Raw genomic sequence first — 23,942 nt, forward strand, 5'->3', positions numbered from 1 at the left:
TTATGATAATATAAACTATTCCACAACTAGGAGCTCCCATGGATCGAATGTGGTGCTCATAGCTGGCTCTTACATCACTAATTGAGATGATTCTACAACAAGATTACAGATGTATTTATTGCAAAGCTGTAATGGTCAAACCCTTTCACGAGGCACGGCTGCTGAACAACAACGTGCTGGAAGAGCTGCTAGTTACAAGCTAAGAAGTAAGCAGAGAAGCTGGAGCTGATCTCAGATGCAGATAGGCGCGCCTGTCAGGTACGTTCAGCTCATAAGAGTCAGTTGAATACAGATGCGCATACCTACAATGTTTCATAATCAAATAACATGTATTCCTCCAACTTTTTGCAGACCTATCTAACCAAGGAAAGTGGACTCCTTCCATGCTTTGTCAAATGTTTTTGGCAGTGGGTGAGTTTCCATACACTGTAATAAATTTTGCACTGAAGGCACCCTAACTTTTTGCTAGCACAGAACCATCTTTCAGCCTTTGTGGTACACACTATATGAATGCAAAAGGGCATGAGCAAAAACTAAACTCTCTTCGTCCAAATGACTAATACCCTAGCGCTGTGCCACAAGAGACCACTTTTTTAATATCAGCCAGCCCTTCTTTGCGCTCGTAATTACAAGAAGGAGTAATATAGATCACATAAATGCCAAAGTAACTGATTCTATCTGCAAACTAAGTAGGCAGATTTGAAAGTAACATGGCGCCAAGGGCCCACCTAGCTTATTTGAGAGCAGTGTGGGTGCTTAGGTCCCCACGCAGTCAGAGTTATTGGCAAAAAATAATCCTTAATTTTGATCTAAGTTCTCCCCATCAACATTTGAACTACAACTACCTTAGTTTTGTAACAGTGAGGAGCAGGTGCAATGACTGAGAAACCTCTAAACCAGTAAAGACCAGTTTCTCGGTGGGCAGGGGTCAAAAACTTCCTACTTGCTATGACTGATCCTTTTATGCTGCTCAGTTAACACAAAGGAGGGGAATCCAGACACCAGCCCACAGTGAACACTGAGCAGGCAGTGCAATGCTAGCAGCAAGGGTACAAGGAAAGTGTGGCTGGAGTGATCCCGTCATGGCTCTAATATCATTAGAATTCTTTTCACTGGCTTTAATGGGACTTGGATCAGGTACAAAGGAAGCCACCTTACATTTCCCTAATCTGTCACTCCTATCAGCACAGCAAAACAATCAAATCCCAAGTATCTATTTTTGCATGTCTGCACTCCATGAAGGACACAACCCCCCCCCAATCCACACACAAGCAACCTCAATAACTTGGTATTTTCCCCTCTAACAATGTTCCCTGGTATTTTAAGTAAACAACCATCCAAAAGAAGCCTGTAAGTGGCTAGAGCTATAATTATAATAATATTAATCTTAGCATCCAGATAGAGGGAAACGAGGTACTGAAAATGCACATTAAAGCCCCACATGTAACAGAAGCTATGCCACACGTCCAAAACCATCGCTAACACTGTATGAGTTGTAAGAAGTGCCACCCGATTTTTCTGGATTCTGCCTGTGCTACAGTTTAACATCAAAGAGAGTATTTTAAAAATATTTAATTATGTGCAATGTTGGCTGATGTTTGTTGCTATTCCTTGCCCTTCTAATGAAGAGATTAGGTAGATTTACAGCAAGACATAAACTCCTTGATGTTTTCCCAGAGAAAGAATCCCACTCCTCCTCGTTTAAAAGCTGCTAGCCTTGCTGTAGGTGGTAATTATGTTGAGGGTGAATTGCTGTGGTTTCTGTCTGGCAACACACAGAACTGGCACATGCAATCCCCACACTGTCTGGAAACAGCATTACATCAAAACCATCCAAGCTAGTGGTTTACACGACCAGCTACAGCCCTTTGAAATCTGTCAGCTCCACTGACTAGCTATGTGCACTTCTGCTTCTCAGACATCAGCTTCATCACGTTTATCACACAGGTATCGGGCTCCTTTAAAAATAAAACTTGGAAGCATTGACCTTTAACTTAGCTTAAAATCTTATGAAGAAAAAAAAATAAAATCTACATATCAAAAAGCAAACAACTGCTCAATTTTAACACCAAATCTGAACTCAGGTCCTGAGAGCCTGTGGGTGCATCCATGCAACACTACGGAGAGGAACCTCAGAAAACACAGAACAAGACAGCACCAGACAGGGAAGCTGCACAATGCTGCTAGTGAAATTAGTTAATGAGTTAATGTGGAGCTAGTCTAGGGATCCCTAATGCAGGGCAGCAATGCATGCTGCAAGCAGGCACATCCTGGAGCTATGGATCAGGTTCTTAACTAAATGCAGTTCTGGCAGGATCCCTGCATCAAAATTAAAAATCACTGAGAAATCTCAAATCAAACATAGCATTCAACTTCATGTCTCCAGCTGTCAGGCAGCAATGTCATGCTACGTGAAGACCTGTAAATAAGTAGTTTCCCCTGAAATCAGTGGGACCAGACATGAAGCAGGGAACTGCTCAGCCCAGGAACAGCTGTATCTGCCCCAGCATCATAGCTGTGTGTTAAGAATGCAATAGCCTAAGCCACAGAATCACTGCATTTTCTACACGATTTGAAAACAAACACGTTGTACTTTAACAAGAAATGCTGTAACTATGTCCTTGGAGGATTGTTGTTCTGTACCAAAGAATTATTTCCCTTCCCTCCCCTCCCCCACTTCCCTCCCCTATGAATTAGTAAATGAATTTCTGCCACAAACCCTCAAACCATATTCTTCCCAATCAAAGAGTAAAACGATACCCAAGAGAGCAAGGCAGCACAGAACCAGTGAGATCCTGCAGACAGCTAGACTGGATGGAAAGCTCCTGCCACAGCCACACACAGATGGGCACACACGCTCAGAAAGCCTATGGGGGTAAAACAGGACAATACCAGAAGGAGGATTACATCCAAACGACATTGCTGGAAAATGTTCTCCTGGAACCGGACAGCTGAATCATCTGCGACCAGACCAAAAAGGATGATACACAACAAAAGAGAGTACATGTAATTTAATAAGTAAGCACAGATTTTTTTTTTTTTTCCCCCTGACCCTGCACTACAAGTTTGGAAACAATTCCTTAAGGGCAGGGTCCATATTATGGGAGAATCCAGCATATATGCATTTATGGGCAAATATATTACAATCTGCATATATTTTCTGGGGAAATGAAGCCTGCGGTTTTGCTCAGGGTCTGTACTTCAGTGTTTTAGCAAATGGGGGATATAATGTGTGCCTGTGAACTCAGCCAGAATACAGATCCAAGAAGATGGGATTCTTATAATGTTTTTTGTAAGATGCAGTGCTACAGGGCCTAAATAAAAAGCTTTTCAAAAAGCCATTGCACATAGCCTGAGAATAAAGTGCTAGTCCCAGCAGTAGCCGCACAGCCGGTATCCACATTGTACAACAATCGCACAGCTCAAATCGTGACTATGAAAGGACAGCCCAAGCAGCAGGTGGGATGGAGGGATGGCAGGGGAGTCCATACCCAAGCACCTCTCTCTCCAATCTGTCTGTTCATCAGTCATGTCACACGGGCTGTTCCCCTGCAAGGAACATCCAGAGGAACAGAGAAGCTAGAAATGCGGGTCCCAGGCAGGGGAAGCAGCTGGCAGGCATCTGTAATTGAATTCCAGGAGGACTTGGTCTATTTTTAAAATTCTCTGTAGGCTGGCTTTTTAAAAAAAACAGGTGAACATTTCCAAAACTCGACACAGTTTTAAAGTTTCATTACATACATCTCTGAGTTCCAGCACTGTCTAAAAATCATGCAACAGCAGCAAAGCACGAGCAATCAGAACCAGATTTTAAAACTCTGCACCAGGGAGGGAGAAAATGAATCAGTTTTATCTTTAATTGTATATTGTAAGGATAAAGAACCTTTGTTTTGAAGTGCAAACACACAAACCCCTTCTACTGTATTTATACCCTAAACTAGAGGGACATTGGTTTTCTACCAACTCTAAAATAAAACAAATTTCATTGTTATTATTTGTGCTGTGCTTCTGCAGCATCTACTAACCCACAGCTCTAAGGGCACATTGATACCTAAGGAATGAAGCCCTGCAAAAACTATCAAAACGTGAAGATTTTCATTATGTTCTTTCCGTAAGTGGTATCTGAACAACGTGTTGTCATTCAACCAGTCTAACACCATACCAAGTCACCGGCAGAGCTAACCAGGACTCCTGACTTGCTCTCATTCATTAGCGATCTGACCTGCTCAAGTTCTATTTAGAGCTTTCCGCACCTTTAGAGCTCCTTTATCTCCTGTAATGCTTGTTAGATGATAACTGGAGTCCTGATATTCTCTCGCCACAGCTTGGGAGAAGAACGGTCATTTATTATGAGAGGGAGCATGTTGTTAATCTCCAGCTGTCAAGACCTCCGATTCTGCTTACCTGTTTGGGCACTGCCTCTGCTCATGAGAGGCAGGGTCTGGGACCACTTCCTTACCCTTCCTTGGATGGATTAGCGATGGGTGCTAAAAGGATCCTACACGCAGCTCAGAAGGGCTACTACGAAGCGGGAGAAAACGAAGACTGCTAAAGCTGCACAGAGGAAAAGTTCTCGTTTCGCTCACAGCACGGTCCAGTCTGAGCTACACTCATTTATTTTCCGAGTTGCTGCAGCAAGTTAAATTCTCTGATGATAATGAGCAGTCACCGGCTGCATCACCAACTCATTAAATCAACTCAGTATCCACTCGTTAGGAAACACATTTATACACTCTGGATTTAAGACTTGCTGGCTAGCAGAAATGTAGCATATGATATTTGTTGGGGTATGATTTGTATTATTTTTGTTCTGATTTGTGTAAAATGATCCTTATGTAGCTGCAGCATGCCTCCCCCTGTCTTTTGATAGTGCTAGATTATATACAAAAACTGTTAGTTTTAAAAAATAGTCAGAAGATAAAGCCAGGGTTCATTTTTCAGCGCTTTGCAAGACAGGGTTATATAACTATACATCGCAATGTATATTTAAACATCGGTATGTTAACTGCGTGTATAGAGATGAAGGGAAAGAACAGAGGAAGAGAAATAGAAGAGAAAAACCTCTAAACACCAGAAAAAATACCATTTTGTGATGCTTATTAATAAAAAAGCGACTCCAACAATAACTTCCTCTTGGAAATATAATAAATACAGGATAATAGAATGTGTATCATATAAAGTGATATTATTTGCTGAATATTCCCCAAATGCACAACCAGTATACCTGATCTTATCAAACAACATTAGATTTTGTTGCAAGCGCAGCTTTATAAAGGGCTATTTTCTTACTATAGTGGTGGCAGGGGAAATGTTTAAGAAGAAAATGTTTTGACTGCCATGCAATCAGACTGCCTGTAAACAGTATATTCGGGCCCTTAGAAAGCAGGGAAGATTTAATACAGCTTAAAATTTCAGAGGGTTTGGTTTCTTCGCAGCTCCTGGGCAGCAATATTATTCTTTTCAAGGGCAAGACAATGAACATTAGCTTCCATCAGGGGAGAAATGATGAAATTTCAAAACGTACTTTGGAGAAAAGATGGGGTGAATGTTGCGGGGTGGGGATGGGGGAATCGCTTCTCTTTCAGCTCTGTTATGTCAATTTGCTCCTCAGCTGCTTATTAATAAAAATCGTTGCTTAAATTTTAAGCTGCCCCAGTTCCTCCGCGTTTTGGTTTCCCCCCTGCCCCGCAGTCACGGGACCTTCTTTTTGCAGAGAAACGGATAAAAGGCACGAGGTTTACGGCAAGAACATTTGCAGCTTCATACAGATACCCCTGTGTAATGCCACCAGGGAGTCTCACGCATAAAATAATTTATGGGAAGTCCTAACAGGCCACCTGCATGCACAAACTTCAGTGTCTGCAAACCAGCATCCTCTGCCAAAACCGTCAGCCTCTTGACGACTAACCTGTCAATCATCCCGAAACCTGAAGGCTCAGCTTTGCTGCCTGCGAAACTGCTTTTGGAGGCAACGGCAAACCAGGCGAGGACCGAAGCCCTCCGCCAAGCAACAAAACCTTGTTCTGGGATCTTTTGGCAACGGGAGGGCAGAGGAGGAGGAGGAGGAGGAGGAGAGATTGTTGTTTGTTTCCTTTTGTCGCTGCTGCTGTTGTTGCTGTTCAAGCCAGGTTACATAATGCTTAATTTCGGGCTCTTTTCGGTGGCGCGATGATGTACGCGCAATGCAAATATCCCTGCCGGAATTACGGGAGCAATTTATCAATTCATGTGCGGAGCTAATCAACCCATTCGCTTTCTAGTGTCTAGCAGCAAAGGCTTATCTCATGCCGGCTCACGATCGTTCAAAGCAATCTAATTGAATTGCAGGGCCGGGAGCACCGCCGGACACGTGACGCGCCCCCGCCGGCGCGCGCTGCCAGACACTGCGGGCGTTACATAACGGCACGATGATGCCGCCGCCGCCGCCGCCGCCGGCCGGGGGGGTGGGGGTGGGGACCGCGCGCGCCCGCGCCTCAGCGGCAGCCGGCCTCCGCGCCAGCCCCGCCCCGCCCCGCCGCTCCCCTCCCCACGCACCGCTCACGTGCGCAGTCACGGGTTTCGGGGGCCGTGGCGGCAGCGAACGAAAGCGGGACCGCTCCTCCGACCAGTCGAAACGCTTCGTTAAATCGCTGGCCCCGCAAAGGCCGTTACAGCAGGCGGAGAGGTGTAGGATATTAAAGGTAAAACCCTGCGCCTTGTATTCGCCCCCCGCCCCGCCGATGCTGACCCCAGGCTACCGGGGGAACGCAGCACCTGTGCGGAGGTCTGGGGCCGGGCAAGCCCCGACCCGGCTGACTGCTGCCCCGCCTCCCGCCCCGCACGCTGCAGGGCGGCCAGAGGCCGGGTCACTGCTCTTCCACGTCCTGCTCTCCCAGCCGTGCCCGGCTTTCATCCTAAGCAGCAGCTGAGCACGGGCAGCGAGGTCTGGGTGACGGCCCTCTCCGGCTTGGCGCACACTTATCGCACCAGGTGTCATTCACCTGGAGCGGTTCTCCACAAAGAAGGCAGGCACTATTTAATAATGGATATATATTAGCGGTTGGGGATAAAACATGTTCCTCCCTGTGTCAAAGACGAGGGCTAGATCCACTTCAGGCAAGGGGGTTCCTACCAATGTCACCGTCTGCAGGTCTGCATCGCTAAATATAACACCCACAGATCACAGTTGAGTGCTGGGAGGAGCGCAGGATTAACACACATCCGAACTTGCACCGGTCTCGTACCGACATCCAGCTTACTGACTTGGAAGCTGCTAGCCACCCCACCCATGCTCAGCATCAGTGCTTGCATCCCACAGGGAGGTTTGCAAGGGAGGGTACTACGTACAAAGCCCCTGTGCCTTGTCTTTTCTTGGATCACCCTCTTGGGCTGCAGGTTTTTGGAGCCACCTTGGCCCAGAATTCTTCCTTCAGGAGAACGGGCATTGCAAGTCAAGTTGGCCAACACAGCAGGAAGCATCTCTGAAGTCTGCACAACTCAAGAAGTCACTCTTCATGTGAGCCAACATTTCAGCAAATTTTAAAAAGCATGCTTTTTCCCAATAGAAGCCAACTTCAGAACAAGAATTTATGTAGATAATCCAAAGCCAAGCGTACTAAATCAGTGTCTGTTAAGACTTCATACCTTTTTTTTCCAACAAATCTTTCATTCACAAAGCCCAGGAGCACACCGTTTGCTTGATACAAGGAGGAGAAAATGGGCACCCTGCCAGCTGCTAGGTTCTGCACTGTCATACGCAAAGTCCTGCTTCCACTTTCAGAGAGACCTTTGAAGGTGAGTCATTCGGTCCTCTGGAGAGGAGCCCAAAAGGGGAGCTAGCTTGTGATACTTAAAAGCACCCTCTGCTGCACTGACACGTGTGCACAGCAACAGTACTGGGCAGCACCTCGGGGCAAAAAGCGATGCCGTATTCAAGTAGCCCGTCAGAGGGGAGATCAGTTCCCCTCCCTTGTCCTTCAGCAACCCTTCTCACAACAGAAAAACCTAGAATGAACTAAGTCCTGGGCCCAGACACAGCGTTCATCAAGTCAGAAACAACCATTAGGGCACTGTATCTATTCACCAATTTCAGAAAAAAAATAAAGACAGTTTCCCCAGGGTGGCTCTTGCTCAAGTCAGATGGGCACTGTAACTTGTTTTAGCTGCACATGTGCTTTTCCAGCAAGAACGTGTCTGAAAGAGCCCCTTTGTGCACTGCTGCAGCTGCCCGGCGGCTGGTTTGCCACCTTCTGTGGCTTTGGAGGCCCCTGCTGGAAGATGGAGATGTACGTGCATGGCGTAGTCCAGGGCAGTAAAGCAGCTACTTTTCAGCTGGCAAAGCTGCAGTGGGAAATTAATAGTTCAGAATCGTGCAGAGGGCTTGAGAAACCACTTTTCATTTACTCTGATTTTATTACCTCATGGTTCTTGCATGGGGCAGAGCCCCAGCTGGCTCAATAGTAAAATCACACTACATGGGGCTTAGTAGCAAAACAGACAGATAGCGATCAAAGTACTGAACTTAAAGACACAGAAGCCATAAACTGTTGGCTAGTTCAAAAGAAAACATTATCCCAGCAACACTTCCTTTCCTGCTCTCAGAGAAACTCTTTCTTCAGCTAAAAATCAGAACAAAACAGAAAAGGAAAAACTATGTGCAAAAATAGGAAAGAGAGAGGTGGTTTAAAAATTCAAGGGAATTTTTTTTTCCAGTTTCAAATTGTTTAGCATTTAAAAATTAGGTTAAATATACGTTGAATTAAAGTATATATCAACTAGTTGACTTCCTGTTTTTTTCTTTTTTTTTTTTTTTTTTTTTAAAAAGGAAGTAAAAGACCTGTATTTAGATTACCTGGTATGCTAGAATTTGCTACTGAGTTAAAACAAGCTCTTTCAGTATCATAGGTATGGAAATAATCTGTTTATATAAACAGCTTCATTTAAGTCAAGTGACTCTCTGCAGACCACATTCCAGAGAGCAAACCCTTCTAACCAACCTCACAGAGCATCAGGTAGGACTCCAGGAGTCAGTTCATCTGCCACCTCCTAATCCTAGCTCAACACGCATGTTCGGCATGCTCAAACGCAGCCAGCACTGCTCTCATTTGACTCCCTTTCCTTTGGCTGTGTGGCATAAGCAGGTTATTTGCACACACAGGCAGAAATAGGTAGCACTTTGCCCAGACTTCTGCAATAGAAATTACTCGTTTCTGACTAAGCACACCACAGCCCAAAGTAACCTCTTAAACTTGTTACTCTGTTTGAGGTTTGGTTTTTTTTTCATGCAGACATTTCCACACCGCACCAGAACAAAAATCCAAACTCAAATAACAAAATCTGAGTTTTTCCCATGCGTGACATTAGTCACTGTAAGAATATTTAAATATGAAGAAAAAGAAGAAAAGGACAGCTTAAACTGTTCAACTTCCATTTTTCAAACGGCCCCTTCTAGGTCCTTATGGTCAGTTTTATTGTCAGAATTAAAATGACTACACGAACAGAATGCTAGCAACAACCAGGACAAATTTAATAAAGACTGACATATAACCAGAACAATCCTCTGTGCCATCCAGGGTAAATTTACTGACCATCACCCACTTTATTGCTAGCAGTGAATTACCACTGTTATTTCCTCTGCCTCACAAAAGCAACCTAGTTAATATGGGTCTCTTCGCAAAATCAAGGGAGCTCAGGCTGTATATTCTATTCTCCAGCGACATTTCTAGCCCCTTTGAAAAAACTGCCCTGACTAGTAAAAGAGGAAGAACTTCCCAACAACACGCAGGTCTTCCAGCATTTGTTTAAATGCAAAGATTTTCATTTTTAGAGAGCCACAGTCAAATATTTGTATATTTAGAAGAGTTTGATTTCCTAAAGGGCTAAACTGCACCCACTAGCATGGCCTGGGGGGAACCCTAGAGCTGAGAACCTCTAGCTGGTCATAGCTGAGAAAACACCTGGTTCAAGCGAAGCTTGTTGTTCACCTGGAGTCAGTAAGAAGTCTTCGTACTGAAAGACCTGAGAGTCAAGGTTATATACATTTATTTTGCAGCTGAGACAGACAGACTGGCATCCAGCCCTACTGGATGTGGGGCTAATGGGACACAATGCTACCATATACAACTAAGGAGTCAAAAAATAAGTTTTCTGCAGGAAAGAGGAGGAAGGTGGTTAAAAAAAAAAAGGAGGGGAGGGTGTAAAAGGCTTGCAGAAAAAAGGAATATAAGGAGACATCGCTAGCGTAACTACTCAGTACTTGGGGACAAAATGTTTTGGACAACTCTGCCAACAGGAATTTTCAGAGTGACAAGGTCCTCTCTCCAACCCCAAATGACAGCTCTGCATCTGGAGTTACCAACACTAGTCCAAACCTTCAGAGCACATTTCCTTGTCTCACAGCTCAGCCAGCTCAGAGCCAGCACAGCCTCTCGCTGACATCCACACCGTGTCAGCACGTCATGCTCTGTGTACAGCAGAGAGCCTTTGCACGTGTGCCCTCTGAGCAAGACCCGAGCAATGGTGAAATTGCAGTGGGAAGAAAATGGATTAATCGGGCCTCACTGGCAAGGTGCCACGTGCTGCCCATGAAAAGCTGTTGCAAGGTAAACAAGGCACAACCTGCACAAAGTGTTCATTGCCATAAACTGAAAGAACACTTTCAGGCTCTGCCCAACTAAAAAGCTCTCTGCAAAAAGCCTAGGGGTCAAAGTGACACCAAGATAATTAAACTCATAATCCTCAGGGCAATCACCAACTCCAGAACAGGCCCCTCATTGAGCAGCCTGGTCAACGCACATCATTTAGATATTCTGGTCTTTTCCCCACGACCTCCAGAGGTCAGGTAACCATAAATGAACCTGGCTTTCATTTAAGTAAACAAACACATGCATAATTCAATAAAGCATATTTCAAGCTCTGGGATTTGTAGAATAAAATTGGAAGAACAGACACACTAAAGACTCAAAGAAATCCCAAATAAACTACTTGTAATTAAAAAATCTCATGATTTTCAAGCCAAATCTCGTGATTTGTTTGTGGCCTGACTCAGGGTTTTCAGTGCTTGGGGTTGGCAACTCTGACTAAGCAGGGATATGAAATAAGAGCGAGAGTGACTGCCCGCCAGGCTTCTGTTTTCCTGGGACAGAAGACAAAGCAGCTCTGACAATTCCAGCTGGCAATACCATCCAGGCGCTCCTCCAAGGCCAAACATGCTGGGTAAAACCCTCATCAGACAAAAAAAAAATCCTATCAGAAGCAGTTACTGTGGTTGCTTAATAGCTGTTTTCCAAAGTTCAATATAGCATATACTTTCTTTTTCTTGAAAAGGGGGAGAGGGGGGAGTTGGACCACATTACAGACTAATCCCTTGCCAGATGTCATTAGTGATGAAGTCCCTTAGAAATTACATCAGTATGAAACAAATCGGAAAACAGTGAGTTTCCATTTCCTCCTCATGTCTGGCTAGACGGAGACTTCAAGATCAGCTTTCATCTACGGCCTGGAATCAACCCTCCTCTGCGTCTTGCTTAGTGTGTCAGGGATGTTAAGCAAGTAATTGCAACCATTAAAAAGAAAAATGGCTCACTCGCTCCTGCTCCCCGTCCCTGTCAAATACTGACTCCTTCATTAGGCTTCCCCAAAGCTGCTTCAGCACATTGCAGTAGTCTCTTCCCTGCTCCCAGTGGAGGTAGGTGGCTCCAGCCGGGGCATACATCTCCAGCCAGGACCCTTGCATCCTCCTGGGTGATGCAGAACCCTGAGCTTTCCCCTCTCTGCTGATAACCCCAAGTGTCCCCTCACATCTGGTATCCAACAAGACAGTCTGGTTGGAGTAGAATCCAATTTCCACCTTCCTGCTGTGCTCAGCCCTCCCTACCTGCTCACAGGGTGACAGAGGAGGAGCAGAAGCACAGAAAGAGGTTGAGTAGAAGGGCCTTGTCGATTCTTACTGCTTTTGCTTCCCCCAGTAAGGTAAGAGCATTGCCCATTCTGATACCTGAAAGAGATACATCTTTAGTTCTTTGTGTTTGGACTGACTAAACCAAGTAATATCATAAACTGAGTTTTTTTGTAGAAACTCAGTTCCTGAAACACTTTTCTGAATCGTAAATCTTGGACTAAAGCAGTTTATGTAACACCACCTATTCACACTGCCCTAACTAATCATAACTAACCATTCCACTATAATGAGTCCATTAGCCCCTGCTTTATTGTATTTTCTCTTAAAACAGAGATCAAAGATTTGGATCTAGTGGCATCATGCCGATTTCATTTTTATTACTGGCTCCCTAGGTCTATCATAAATATTCATTGGCCATCCTTAATACAATGCATTGAATTCTGCTCACTGCTATCTCTGGTGCGACTGCAAAGTACAAACAGGGTTGTTGCTCAAACATATTAAATAAAGCAACAGCAAATTTGTGACAGTCAACAACAAAAAAAAACAGAAAACAAAAGAACCCTTTTCCTCTTCCAAGGAAATTCAAGACCAAAGGAGACATTTTCTCTCGCCCCCTCCACGACTGCAGACATTTGACTGCTGCAGGAATTCAGCTGTGCAGAAGCAGCAGCAGCAGCAGCTGATCTGCTCCCACAGACAGGAGACATTTTTGAAAAGTCCACAGTTGCCACACAGTGGTCTCTGCGATACTGCAGCACTCCTCTATGCTCACCAGTAAAAATTACAAACGTTACCCGGCAGTGATACAGAAACTGCTCAGCAATTTGGACCTTCTGTATAGCAACTAATACTTCAAAGGGGGCGGGAGGCGTGTGGGGAGAAACATCCTCCAGGCTCACCCAGGAGAAAGGTTTATGTAGTTTTATTCTCCTAACTCCCAAGAAAAACTACAACTATCTCAAACTTCAGGATGCCTGCAATTTGTTTCTCTCCCCATACTCATCAGTCACATGTTCCTTTGAACTCCCCTTCTCACCTCAGTGTAGCTCCTCCCAGCATCAGACAGGCAGGGTAGGAAAACCTTATTGCACCCATGTGAATTGCTCCTGCTTTGCAAATAAGCACAGACACAGGACTCTTGGGATGTCAACTGGATACTTTAAACAAGCACCAATCACTAAAATTAGGGTGGCCGTGGGAATTACATTTTTCCTCATGTTAAGTAACTCTGAGAGCATTAACACATATCAGACACTTTATATTCTAAGCAAGAACATCTACTCCGTTAAAAACTTCCTGGTTAACGGGGGAGGTCCCAGATGACTGGAGGCTTGCCAATGTGACGCCCATCCACAAGAAGGGCCGGAAGGAGGATCCGGGGAACTACAGGCCTGTCAGCCTGACCTCGGTGCCGGGGAAGATTATGGAGCGGCTCATCTTGAGGGCGCTCACAAGGCATGAGCGGGACAACCAGGGGATCCGGCCTAGCCAGCACGGGTTCATGAGAGGCAGGTCCTGCTTGACCAACCTGATCTCCTTCTATGACCAGGTGACCCGCCTAGTGGATGAGGGTAAGGCTGTGGATGTGGTCTACCTGGACTTCAGCAAGGCCTTTGACACTGTCTCCCACAGCATTCTCCTCGAGAAGCTGGCGGCTCACGGCTTAGACAGGTGGACTCTGCGCTGGGTCAAAAACTGGCTGGATGGCCGGGCCCAGAGAGTTGTGGTGAATGGAGTTACATCCAGTTGGCGGCCGGTCACGAGCGGTGTTCCCCAGGGCTCAGTACTGGGGCCGGTCTTGTTTAATATCTTTATTGATGATCTGGATGAGGGGATTGAGTGCACCCTCAGTAAGTTTGCAGACGACACCAAGTTGGGTGGGAGTGTTGATCTGCTCGAGGGTAGGAAGGCTCTGCAGAGGGACCTGGACAGGCTGGATCGATGGGCCCAGGCCAACTGTATGAGGTTCAACAAGGCCAAGTGCCGGGTCCTGCACTTCGGCCACAACAACCCCATGCAGCGCTACAGGCTTGGGGAAGAGTGGCTGGAAAGCTGCCTGGCGGAAAAGGACCTGGGGGTGTTGGTCGACAGCCGGCTGAACATGAGCCGGCAGTGTGCCCAGGCGGCCAAGAAGGCCAATGGCATCCTGGCCTGTATCAGAAATAGTGTGGCCAGTAGGAGTAGGGAAGTGATCGTGCCCCTGTACTCGGCCCTGGTGAGGCCGCACCTCGAATACTGTGTTCAGTTTTGGGCCCCTCACTACAAGAAGGACGTTGAGGTGCTGGAGCGTGTCCAGAGAAGGGCAACGAGGCTGGTGAGGGGTCTGGAGAACAAGTCTTATGAGGAGCGGCTGAGGGAACTGGGACTGTTCAGCCTGGAGAAAAGGAGGCTGAGGGGAGACCTCATCGCTCTCTACAACTACCTGAAAGGAAGTTGTAGTGAGGTGGGTGTTGGTCTTTTCTCCGAAGTAACAAGCGATAGGACGAGAGGAAATGGCCTCAAGTTGCGGCAGGGGAGGTTTAGATTGGATGTAAGGAAAAATTTCTTTACTGAAAGAGTGGTGAAACATTGGAACAGGCTGCCCAGGGAAGTGGTGGAGTCCCCATCCCTGGAGGTATTTAAAAGACGAGTAGATGAGGCACTTAGGGACATGGTTTAGTGGGCCTGGTGGTGTTGGGTTGACGGTTGGACTCGATGATCTTAGAGGTCTTTTCCAACCTCAATGATTCTATGATTCTATGATTCTATGATTCTATGATTTAAAAAACAGAACAATATGGTAGGACGCAGAATGCACATTCAAATACTTGTCTTCTAATATGACTCCACCATGGAGGCAATATGCTGCTCATTAAAAAAAGAGACGGGATAGGAATATATCATCTAAAATAAATATTTATATTTATGCATATGAATATATCCTCACACAAAACTCCACACACCTGGAGACGTGAACCACATGATAAAACTGCTGACTCATTTTACATATTAACCTACAAGATACCTTTGGTCATTTACCTAGCCCCTTGCCAATCTAGTATCTGCTAGAACCTTCTACTAAATTCCTAAAAATCTTGGCTGCTTTATTCATGATTTAAAATATACAAATAAAACCAGACAGAAAGAAAACCTTTATCCTGATGCCTTCATGGTGTAGAATTTGATTCAAATAGCTATAGTGAGCATGGAATTTAACTTCTTGGTGAACTGAAGTCTTTAGTGAAATCCATCCCACCTGTATTCAAAACAACAACAAAAATAAAATCCAATTGTTGTTGTTCACATAAAGGATCCTGATCAGTTCCATGAATTTTGTACCTGAGTAAGGTGAGATGAATCATATTCAGAGCTCTGAAGGTTTCATTTGTTAAACAGCTCTCTTCCCTTGCACTCTTTTCCATTTGTTTTTAACTAAAAGTAATAGAGAAGGATGCCAAACAGTTTGCAGGCAGTTAAAACCTTGCTGGTTTGCTGTTCTTAAGATCAGATCCACAGAAAGGAACTGATATGAAAAAAGAAGGGGAAAACAAGGAGCATCCTTATGTCACATACACTGTGTAAACGGGAAATTCCAGAGCAGAAGTTGGTCATTTGAAGTTCAGAGCAAGGAACAAGCTACTCCAGTTTGTTATTGTTTTGGCTGATGCTGTTTAAATCAGTATCTACAGAAAAAATATTTTACAGTATCAGATGCTCCTTTAGAGGAAAGTTCATATATGTGAGAAAGGCAGATGATACAAGTTCCAAAACAATTTATCAATCAGGATTTGGAGCTTAGTATTTCTGAAACAACACTGGTTAACAACATACCATATTCTTAAAATTTTATAAATATGAGCTGCTAGGAGGCTACAATCTTTCGAAAGAAATGTGTTTACAACCATGTGTTTTTTCAGCCTTGGCACCCTGCTACTAGATTTGTTTGTGACTTGGAGAACAAACAAACAAACAAAAAATAACCAAGGTTTTGAAACAAAGAAGAATAAGTACCAGTGAGTAGTGAACACCATTGCTCACTCAACTATCACTTGAGCTAGAAGTACCTTCAAGTCTCTGGAGATAATATATTTGGATCACAGTGACAGTTAACAATTATACATATGAAAGAGAGGGCAAAAGCATGAATGCACCTGGTCCTGCAAAGTAGTTAGGCATGTGCTTCACTCCCAGCAGCAGATTAAAGTGCTCTTGCCTTTCACTAGATCAGGACGTAACACTTCATAAGAGGTCAGAAGCGCTGTCTCCTACCTGTCCTTGATATATGACTTTCAGTTTAAAGTTCTTGTCCCAGTCAACAAGACCAATGCACTCTGCCTGAAACTACCCTTGACACAGACCACTATGAGCACCTCACAACTGGCCCAAGTAAAGTCGCTTTGAACAGGCTTCTGAACACAAGCAGGTGACAGTCCAAAGCTGGATCAAATCTCTGAGGCCTGTTACTTACAGAAAAAAATCTCCCCTTAAAAAGAAGTCATGCTTTTCATATACCAAGTACTTACAGGTTTTTGCACTAGCAACAAAATAAATCTCTCTGTAAATGTATGTGATTGGAAACCCAGCAGAATATCTGGGGGATGTCCCCCACAGCATACAGCAGTACTCTCCTTGAGTCCAGAACCATGCATGTTACAGGAGGGATAAGGGATACCATAAAGATGAGGGATGCTACTTCAGAATAGTCTAGTTGATACTGCCTGTCAGAGCGCCAGGAACATGCAGTAATAACAACATGCCGTAGCGGCCGATGGCCTGAGGCACTAGGCACTATGGCTAACAACACCTAGCTAGCACAAACAACAGTATCTGCATGCCTTGTGGTATCTCTGTGCTTAATTATTCCAGCTTGAAGCCTAGAGGGGGGAAAAGTGAAACTGCCTTGGTTTGTTTCTCTGTAGGTTTTATTTCTTTGGCTTGTAAAATGTCAGCGTATGGGTATAATGAGAAATTACCACACTTTAAGGGTCTGACCACATTTAGTGTTTAGTCTTGCGTATCTGAAAGCTCTGATGCTCCTGCCGCTGCAATTACAGGCTCGGAGGATTCACAGCAATAGCAAAGCTTGAATCCTCCACTGCAATGAATCAGTGCAGGCTTAGGTTCTGCAACAGACCACCACCTTGACGTAAACCATCGCACAGATGGAGGGGTTTGTCCCAGCAGTGTTTGACCTTTCTGCCGTACTTCATCACTTAACCACCACGACAAAGCCACAACAGCGGCTTCCTGGCCGTACCAGAAGTACGCGCTGGCCACGGCAACCAGGCTGGCACTGCTAGAGGCAACCAAACATTCTTCCTCCCCGCACCTCCAGTCCCCCCCAGACTGTGGCTGTTTTCCTAAGGAGAGAGTTTTTAATGCAGGATACTGCAAAAATGTCCTTTACCAGCTGAAATTTCAAGTGATTTTTTTAAAAAATCAATATAAACAGCATTGAGCTTAAACGTTCTCCTGTAGTATTTCTAACCCCCTATTACCTTACAGCCACACTGAGCTTAGTGAGGAGAATGGCCTATTGACAACGAGAAAAAACAGGCTAGTGCATAGGCATTTCTATAAATGAGCACAAATAAAACAGACAGCAGAAATGGTGAAAAATTAAATTAATTCTTCAGAATGCCTGCAGTGCCACTAATCCAAAATGCCAGTAATAACACAAATAAAGGAATTTTAGATCCTGTTCTTCCTCCCATTTAAAGTAAGCATCCTTTTCAGGTATAATACATTCAAGCAAGCCCCACATATTCAGAATTATTCTCTTTTTTCCCCTTTTATTTTTACCTACATATGCTATTTATCTGAATGCTGCCTAATTCACAGATGCAAATAGGTAAAATCATCTTGAAAAGGCTATAGAATAGAATGCAGTTTAAATTGAGAATGTCTTTGATTCAAAGAGCTGCAACACTGGGACACTGCAGTGGCTCCCAGCAACACCTCCTGGCTTCTAAGACACATTGAGACCATTTTTCACAGCAGAAAAAGACCTGCAGCTCCTACTGGTTTCAGCTTGACTGGTAGATCAATACATTCATGAACTGGGACAATTGCTTTTGACAAACTCATTGGAGTTTTGTCAACTCCATGAAAAGACTCAGGTCTTCTGGCACAAAATGACCAAGAGCTGATAGTGGCCATATCAGGGACTACATCTTATCATCAGGAATAAAATACATTTGTATTTACACCGAAGCTGTACTATTTTTTCACATATATATTTGGTGCTGTTGCTGAAAACAAAGAGGAGAGGACAGCTTACATTTCATATCTAAAGTGGAATGCAGAAACGTTAACACTGCAAAATTAAAGGCTACAAAGCTACTTCTATGATTTTAAATCATGAAGCTAGTGCAAACGTGTAAGAGCAAGACAACATTTTTCATAATTTTTTCCAAAAAAGGCAAAAAGCACAGCTACTTATTTCTGACAATTAAGCAGCTTACACAGTCTTTGTTCTACTGACACTTAAAAATGCAGTTTTCAATTATTTATACAGTAGTTCAACACCTAAAGCAGGAAAAAAGTATAAAGTCTGTGTTCTGCAGCACAAGTAACCCTTACTGAAGGGTTCAATCTATTTATAATAGTGTTTCCCTTAGGAACTACAAGTTGGCAGGGTATACAGGCTTGGATTCTGCCATATTCTGTAATGCACTATCATCCATTAATACTCTGATCAGCCAATATTGTTACACTAAACTTGTCATATACACACGCTATCAGAGATAGTATTTTTTTCCCCCAGAGATGCTGACCTCATTTAAGAACAGTTGGGAAATCAGAAGGTTGTCCATGCCCAAGGCATTGACATGCCAGCAGCTGGAATGGGTTAAGAAGTTGCCATACAAACACACTTTGGTCAAGAGTTCAACAACTTCATCCAGTTCACTGAGGGAGGGTTTAATTTAAGCTTCTGCACCCTCCTTGAAGCAGCTGGGAGGACTCACCCCTCCTGGCCCACAAGCTCCGTTGTAGGGACAGTCGCTTTCGCAGAGCAGCAAGAGAATGCTAAGATTTTAAACTGCTCCAGTCATTTGCAAAGTGAACATGCATCAGTGGTCTACGTGTCTCAGGTGCTTTTGGAAATGCTACTCAGATTCAAACTGAGACATGTAAGTAGGTCTAGAGGCAGCATTCACACAGAAATTAAACTGAAATCAAGCACTATGGTGAAGGACAAAAAAGATTTGCCTAAAAATTCAAAAATTCTAGACTAAGATCCTTCTGGTTTTGTAAAATGGGTAGAAAAATGGCCAGCAACAAAAAAACAAACATAGATGGGGCAGATCTAGTCCAAACACAGTCCTTTGTCTCTCCTGTCTCTCCTCTTCTTAAAACAGTCAGTCTAAAGTAGGCTTTTATCTCTACCACAGTAACTGTCAGAACAGAGGCAATGTCGACTTGGTCCACACACTGCTTTACCCAAGTGTTTTAACACTGTTCTAGAAGAGCCTTCTGTAAGTGATGGGCTGTAGATCAAGTTTCATTCCAGTTAGTTACCCAATCAATACAAATAGGACTAGGACTTAACATAGAACTTCCGAGAGATAGTAATAATCACCCACAATTACTTATGAAAGCCAAGCAATGACCAAGAGGTTTTATGTGTCATTTATATACCTTAAATCAAACTTCTGAAATTAAACACTGATTCCTAACACGATTAGATGTTGCAGCACTAAGCAAAGCAAGACACAAGCAAGCGCTGCCTCAACGGCTGACTGCAAGGGCAACTGAGGATGGAGCCAGGAGAGCACGAGCAGCCCTGAAACACACCAACAAGGGGAGGCACAACAATAGAGTTGAGACAGTGGATACAGGAACAGGCATAAAAAACAGTGAAATAAGCACTACAGCCATCTTTTCCTCCTGTTCCTTCAACAAAACAGGCTACCTTCCAGTGGTCAAACGAAAGACAAAAACAGTGGAAGGCAAGGTTTCCAGACCTGGATCTCAACTGTGGGAGGTAAAGAGAAAGAGAGAGGAAGAAATTCTATTTCATGATTTCTTCCTTGTTTCTCACTGTGGGAAAGTCTGCAGAAACTGGAGGTTTACTATTTCTGTCAAATTTATCACACAAAATACAGTATGATGAATGATTAAAAAACTCAGGCTTCCTGTCAAAATGTCATATGTCCCTCTGTAGCTTTGTTTTGCTATTACCATTACGTATTTACTACTTTTTTTTTTAGTATCTGCATAACATAGCTGAATAACTTTGCAGGCAGTGAGATCACAGTTCAAAAAAAAGTTGGAAACACACACAAGAGGCTATTCATTGTGCTATTTTTACTATTCTGAAGTCCATACCATGAACAATGACTCATAAGAGTAGCAAGCCAGAGAAGCACTTGCAAACCATACAAGCTTGTTTACTCATTTATTTGTTTGCACTGATTCATTACGTTCCTCAGTGTAAAATCTATGGGACTCAAGAGAAAGCACGAGGGAGAAATTCTGTTTCCCGAAGGGCTCTTCCACCCACCATGCCCTACTGAGATGGTGGCAGTCACGCAAGGGGTCTGGGCATACACCTCCTTTGTCCACTCCTAAGAACCAGAGGCTGGGCTGGCTGGGTGAAGAGCCCCTGCATACCAATGGAGCACACTCCCTCTGGTGGCTCGACTCAGTCTCGTTGTATGAGCATCCACAACAGGGTACAAAGAGCAATTAAAACTAATTAAACCTAATTAAAAGGAAAGTTTTTTGTTTGCTTGTTTTAAGTCATACATTAAAGCACTGCTTTTTTTTCCCCTGTAGTCCTGAGATGACGTTAACTTTTGGTGGGTCTATGCAACTATTTTGGAGAGGTTTGGCAAAGTTCATCATAGCATGCAGTTACAAAAGCAAATTAGTTTTTCCATGTGATGCAGTGGCATTATGGACCCAGAAAGCTATTAGAATAAGTGTGAATAATAACGAAGAATAATAATATCTGCTTCATCTGTGAAACTCTTGTTACGACGTTAAAAAAAAATTTCTGTCTGTCCAGGCCTAACCACATTTTTCTTCGAGCTAGATTCTTTGCAGGAGGTGAAGAGGGGTTGGTTTGCTCTGCAGGCACTGGTTGTTTTTGCATAGAGCAAGGCTGATATTTTGCTATTGCTGCCTTTGTCTTCATTTCACTGTTCTGCCTTGAGATTTTTTTTATTCTGTCTAGCAGGTTGCTTAGAAGCTTGGGCAATATGTTCCCATGTCCATATGTTGAAATCAAAACAAAAAGAGTGTGTTGGTACTTTATCACATCATATGACAGGACCAAAACATTTAACTTTAAAAGTAAAATCTCAAACACCCAGAAATAGGCATGGACATCTTAACCGCCATAGACTTTATTTTTCTTAAGGTTAGACTGGGGTTAAGATTGAATCTCATAGCTAGTATACCTGAATGGTGGATAATTTTGCCAGGTACAATAACATGAATAAGCACTGTTGCTTAGGTATCTGAAAATATTTGGGTGTAAAAGCCTAAGACAGTGAAACAGTGTGACACAGGGTTGTAATCAATATTCTTTCTCGAAGTAAAGTGAAACCCATGAACATACTTGACTAAACATGTCAGCTGTGAACAAATGAAAATGACGGCACTGAAAGATTAGATAATAGCTCTATGATTCATGTTAAGAGTGAATAATACTGAAAGAATTTGGGGAATACTCAGAAACACAGATAAGAGGAAACCACACAAAAGGCACAGGGATCAGGCTCAAAAAGAAGGGACAGCTGACATGTAAATCTGAATCTAGCTACTGATACCCAAAGGCACAGGCAAGATGAAAGAGCTATTTGAAAAACTTGGTTTTGCAACAGAAAACTGGGCAATAAGGGGAGAGAGAGGAGTGCGAGAAATAATTAGACACTTACAGAGTACAGAATATGTCACTTCTCCCCAAAACTGGCAGCTCTGCTTAAAACATTACATATTCCCGTCACACATTTACGAGCATTAAAAAGTGTATGGAGTACAAAAGTCTGGCACCACAGGCAGCAGGGAAAAATTGTACACTTGCAATTAAAAATCCCTATATTTCCAGTTGATCTTATGATGGATAAAGTCAGATGTGACATAAGAAGACCAGTCTCCAGAAATATCGTATATAGTCATACTCGCTAGTGGTAATTCATTTCATCTTCCTTGCCTTGACTCTTGTCAAGTCCCTGATACAAAACTATGTAAGGCAGATAGTTTCTTTTGTTCCAATCTTACTTTCTGCCTTACCGCATTGTTCCTAAGACACCACGTTATCTTTAAAACATGTACGAAATTGAAATCATGTCATATTCTGTTACTGTCCTAGAGCCAACATTTTAATACCATGCTATTAGTTCTATATTTAATACTAAAATATACTAAAATGGTAGCAGTACCTCTTCCGCAAAGTTAGTTTTCTTGTCAAGCATTTCTCGTAATGTCTGAAGAATTTTAATGCAGAGCTTTTCTTCTTTCTCCATTAGCTTCTTTGTGTGATTAATCAACCTTAAAGTAAAATATTAAACCTTAAAGAGCATTGCACATTGTTCCTAAGCCATACTACAATTTCTTTATGCAAAAATTGCCTGTCACTATATTTTTCCTCAAGGAAAGGAATAAAAGCAGACAAGAGAAATCACAATTAAAAAGGAAATGGGACTTTCAAGGTGTTATGAGGTTTTTGTGTCAATTTGCATACTTTACTGCCCATACAGAAGGCAGAATTCTATATCCAGTTTTTACGAGTGCTTCCAGATTAAGATCCAAACTTGCTATTTCATCCTTTCTTTATTTAAAGGTAACCATGTATTTATTTTAACCTTTATTTAAAGGTAACCAATGTTCACCATGCATCTTGCAAACTTTAAAAACTACAACCTTTACACCTTCCAACCTTGATGATGATTATATTTATTATATAATTAGCAAATGGCATCCAGCCAAAAGGATCCGCAAAAACCTGACATGGAAGCGGTCAGAAATGCACACATTTGGATGAAACATAATCATTGTTTACATTCACACAACAACTTTACAAGACTGTTTCAAGTCAGAAAACAAGGTACATTTCTGACTCCAGCTGAGACTGTGATGGGAGTTTGGGTTTCAATCAGCTTAAGCCAATACCAGAAGCAGCCTTTCTGCCTCTGCGCACAGCAAGTCCTTACACTGGTTCACCTCATTGCTGGAGAAATGTTTGTGAAAACAGAAGGGAGGAGGAAATCTGGAGGCCTTGGACAGGTTTTTTTTTCCATCAGTACCAGTGCTGGGTTATAGTGGATAGAACAGTGTTCATCAAATTATGCCCTAGGATCAGTATACAGCAAAGGCACTGTGGCCACCAATTTACAGTGAAAGATGGCACCATTAATGGTCCTAAATCACAAACAGTCACCAAAAACAGGGTTTGGAGGAATGAAACTGCATCGTCTAGACCAGTGCTCCATAACCCAACGGAACTGATTATATTTAGATCGCTGCTAAGTTAGTGCACTAATGCCATCCTGGGCTCAGTGGAGACACCGCGCAGGACTCTCCCACTGTCATCTTCACCAATTTCATGAGCTATGAGTCCAAAACAATGCAGCTCTCAGGCCTGCAGTACTAACAATATTTTTAAAGAGTTACACCTTTATCTCAGGATTCCTGCATAGCTCCGCAAAGCATTCCTTTGCCATGGAAGTTAATTAAATAAAACAGAAAACTGCTTATTGGATTACATGGGCCACGTCCAGCAGCCCTCGACTTGATTTGATGCTGACTTTGAAAGGAGTTTGGACAGAGGGGATGGGATGGGACAAGCTCAAAATTTAACTTAATTTTTCCAAACATATAAAGTATATTGTTATAACACTACCTCTGCAGAATATGCAAAAAGCCAAGGAATCAGGAGAGCTGCCAAATGCATTCATTTCCCCCAAGTTACCTCTGTTTAAATTATAGTTTCTCAAGGGCAGTGAGGACATCTCACTTGAGGACCAATAAAAAAATTGCAAGACTCTATTCCAATGCACAGACTGCAAATAAAACATCTAATAATTCAAGACCAGGTAGGGGTGCCAGTGAAATGTATTTTTAAAAGAGCTGT

The 23,942-nt window shown here is 43.3% G+C and overlaps 1 protein-coding gene across 2 annotated transcripts in view; it reads right to left on the bottom strand.

Annotated features, from left to right (window-relative positions):
• ITPR2 (inositol 1,4,5-trisphosphate receptor type 2) overlaps positions 1-23,942 on the bottom strand; it is a 271,888-nt gene that overhangs the window by 102,731 nt on the left and 145,215 nt on the right. For both annotated transcript variants that reach the window (XM_076343386.1, XM_076343377.1), the window contains one exon: positions 22,252-22,360. In XM_076343386.1, the coding sequence (XP_076199501.1) occupies positions 22,252-22,360 (109 nt within the window). The remainder of the gene's footprint in view (positions 1-22,251; positions 22,361-23,942) is intronic.

The sequence above is a fragment of the Aptenodytes patagonicus genome, chromosome 1 (assembly GCF_965638725.1).
Source record: "Aptenodytes patagonicus chromosome 1, bAptPat1.pri.cur, whole genome shotgun sequence".
NCBI lineage: Eukaryota > Metazoa > Chordata > Aves > Sphenisciformes > Spheniscidae > Aptenodytes > Aptenodytes patagonicus.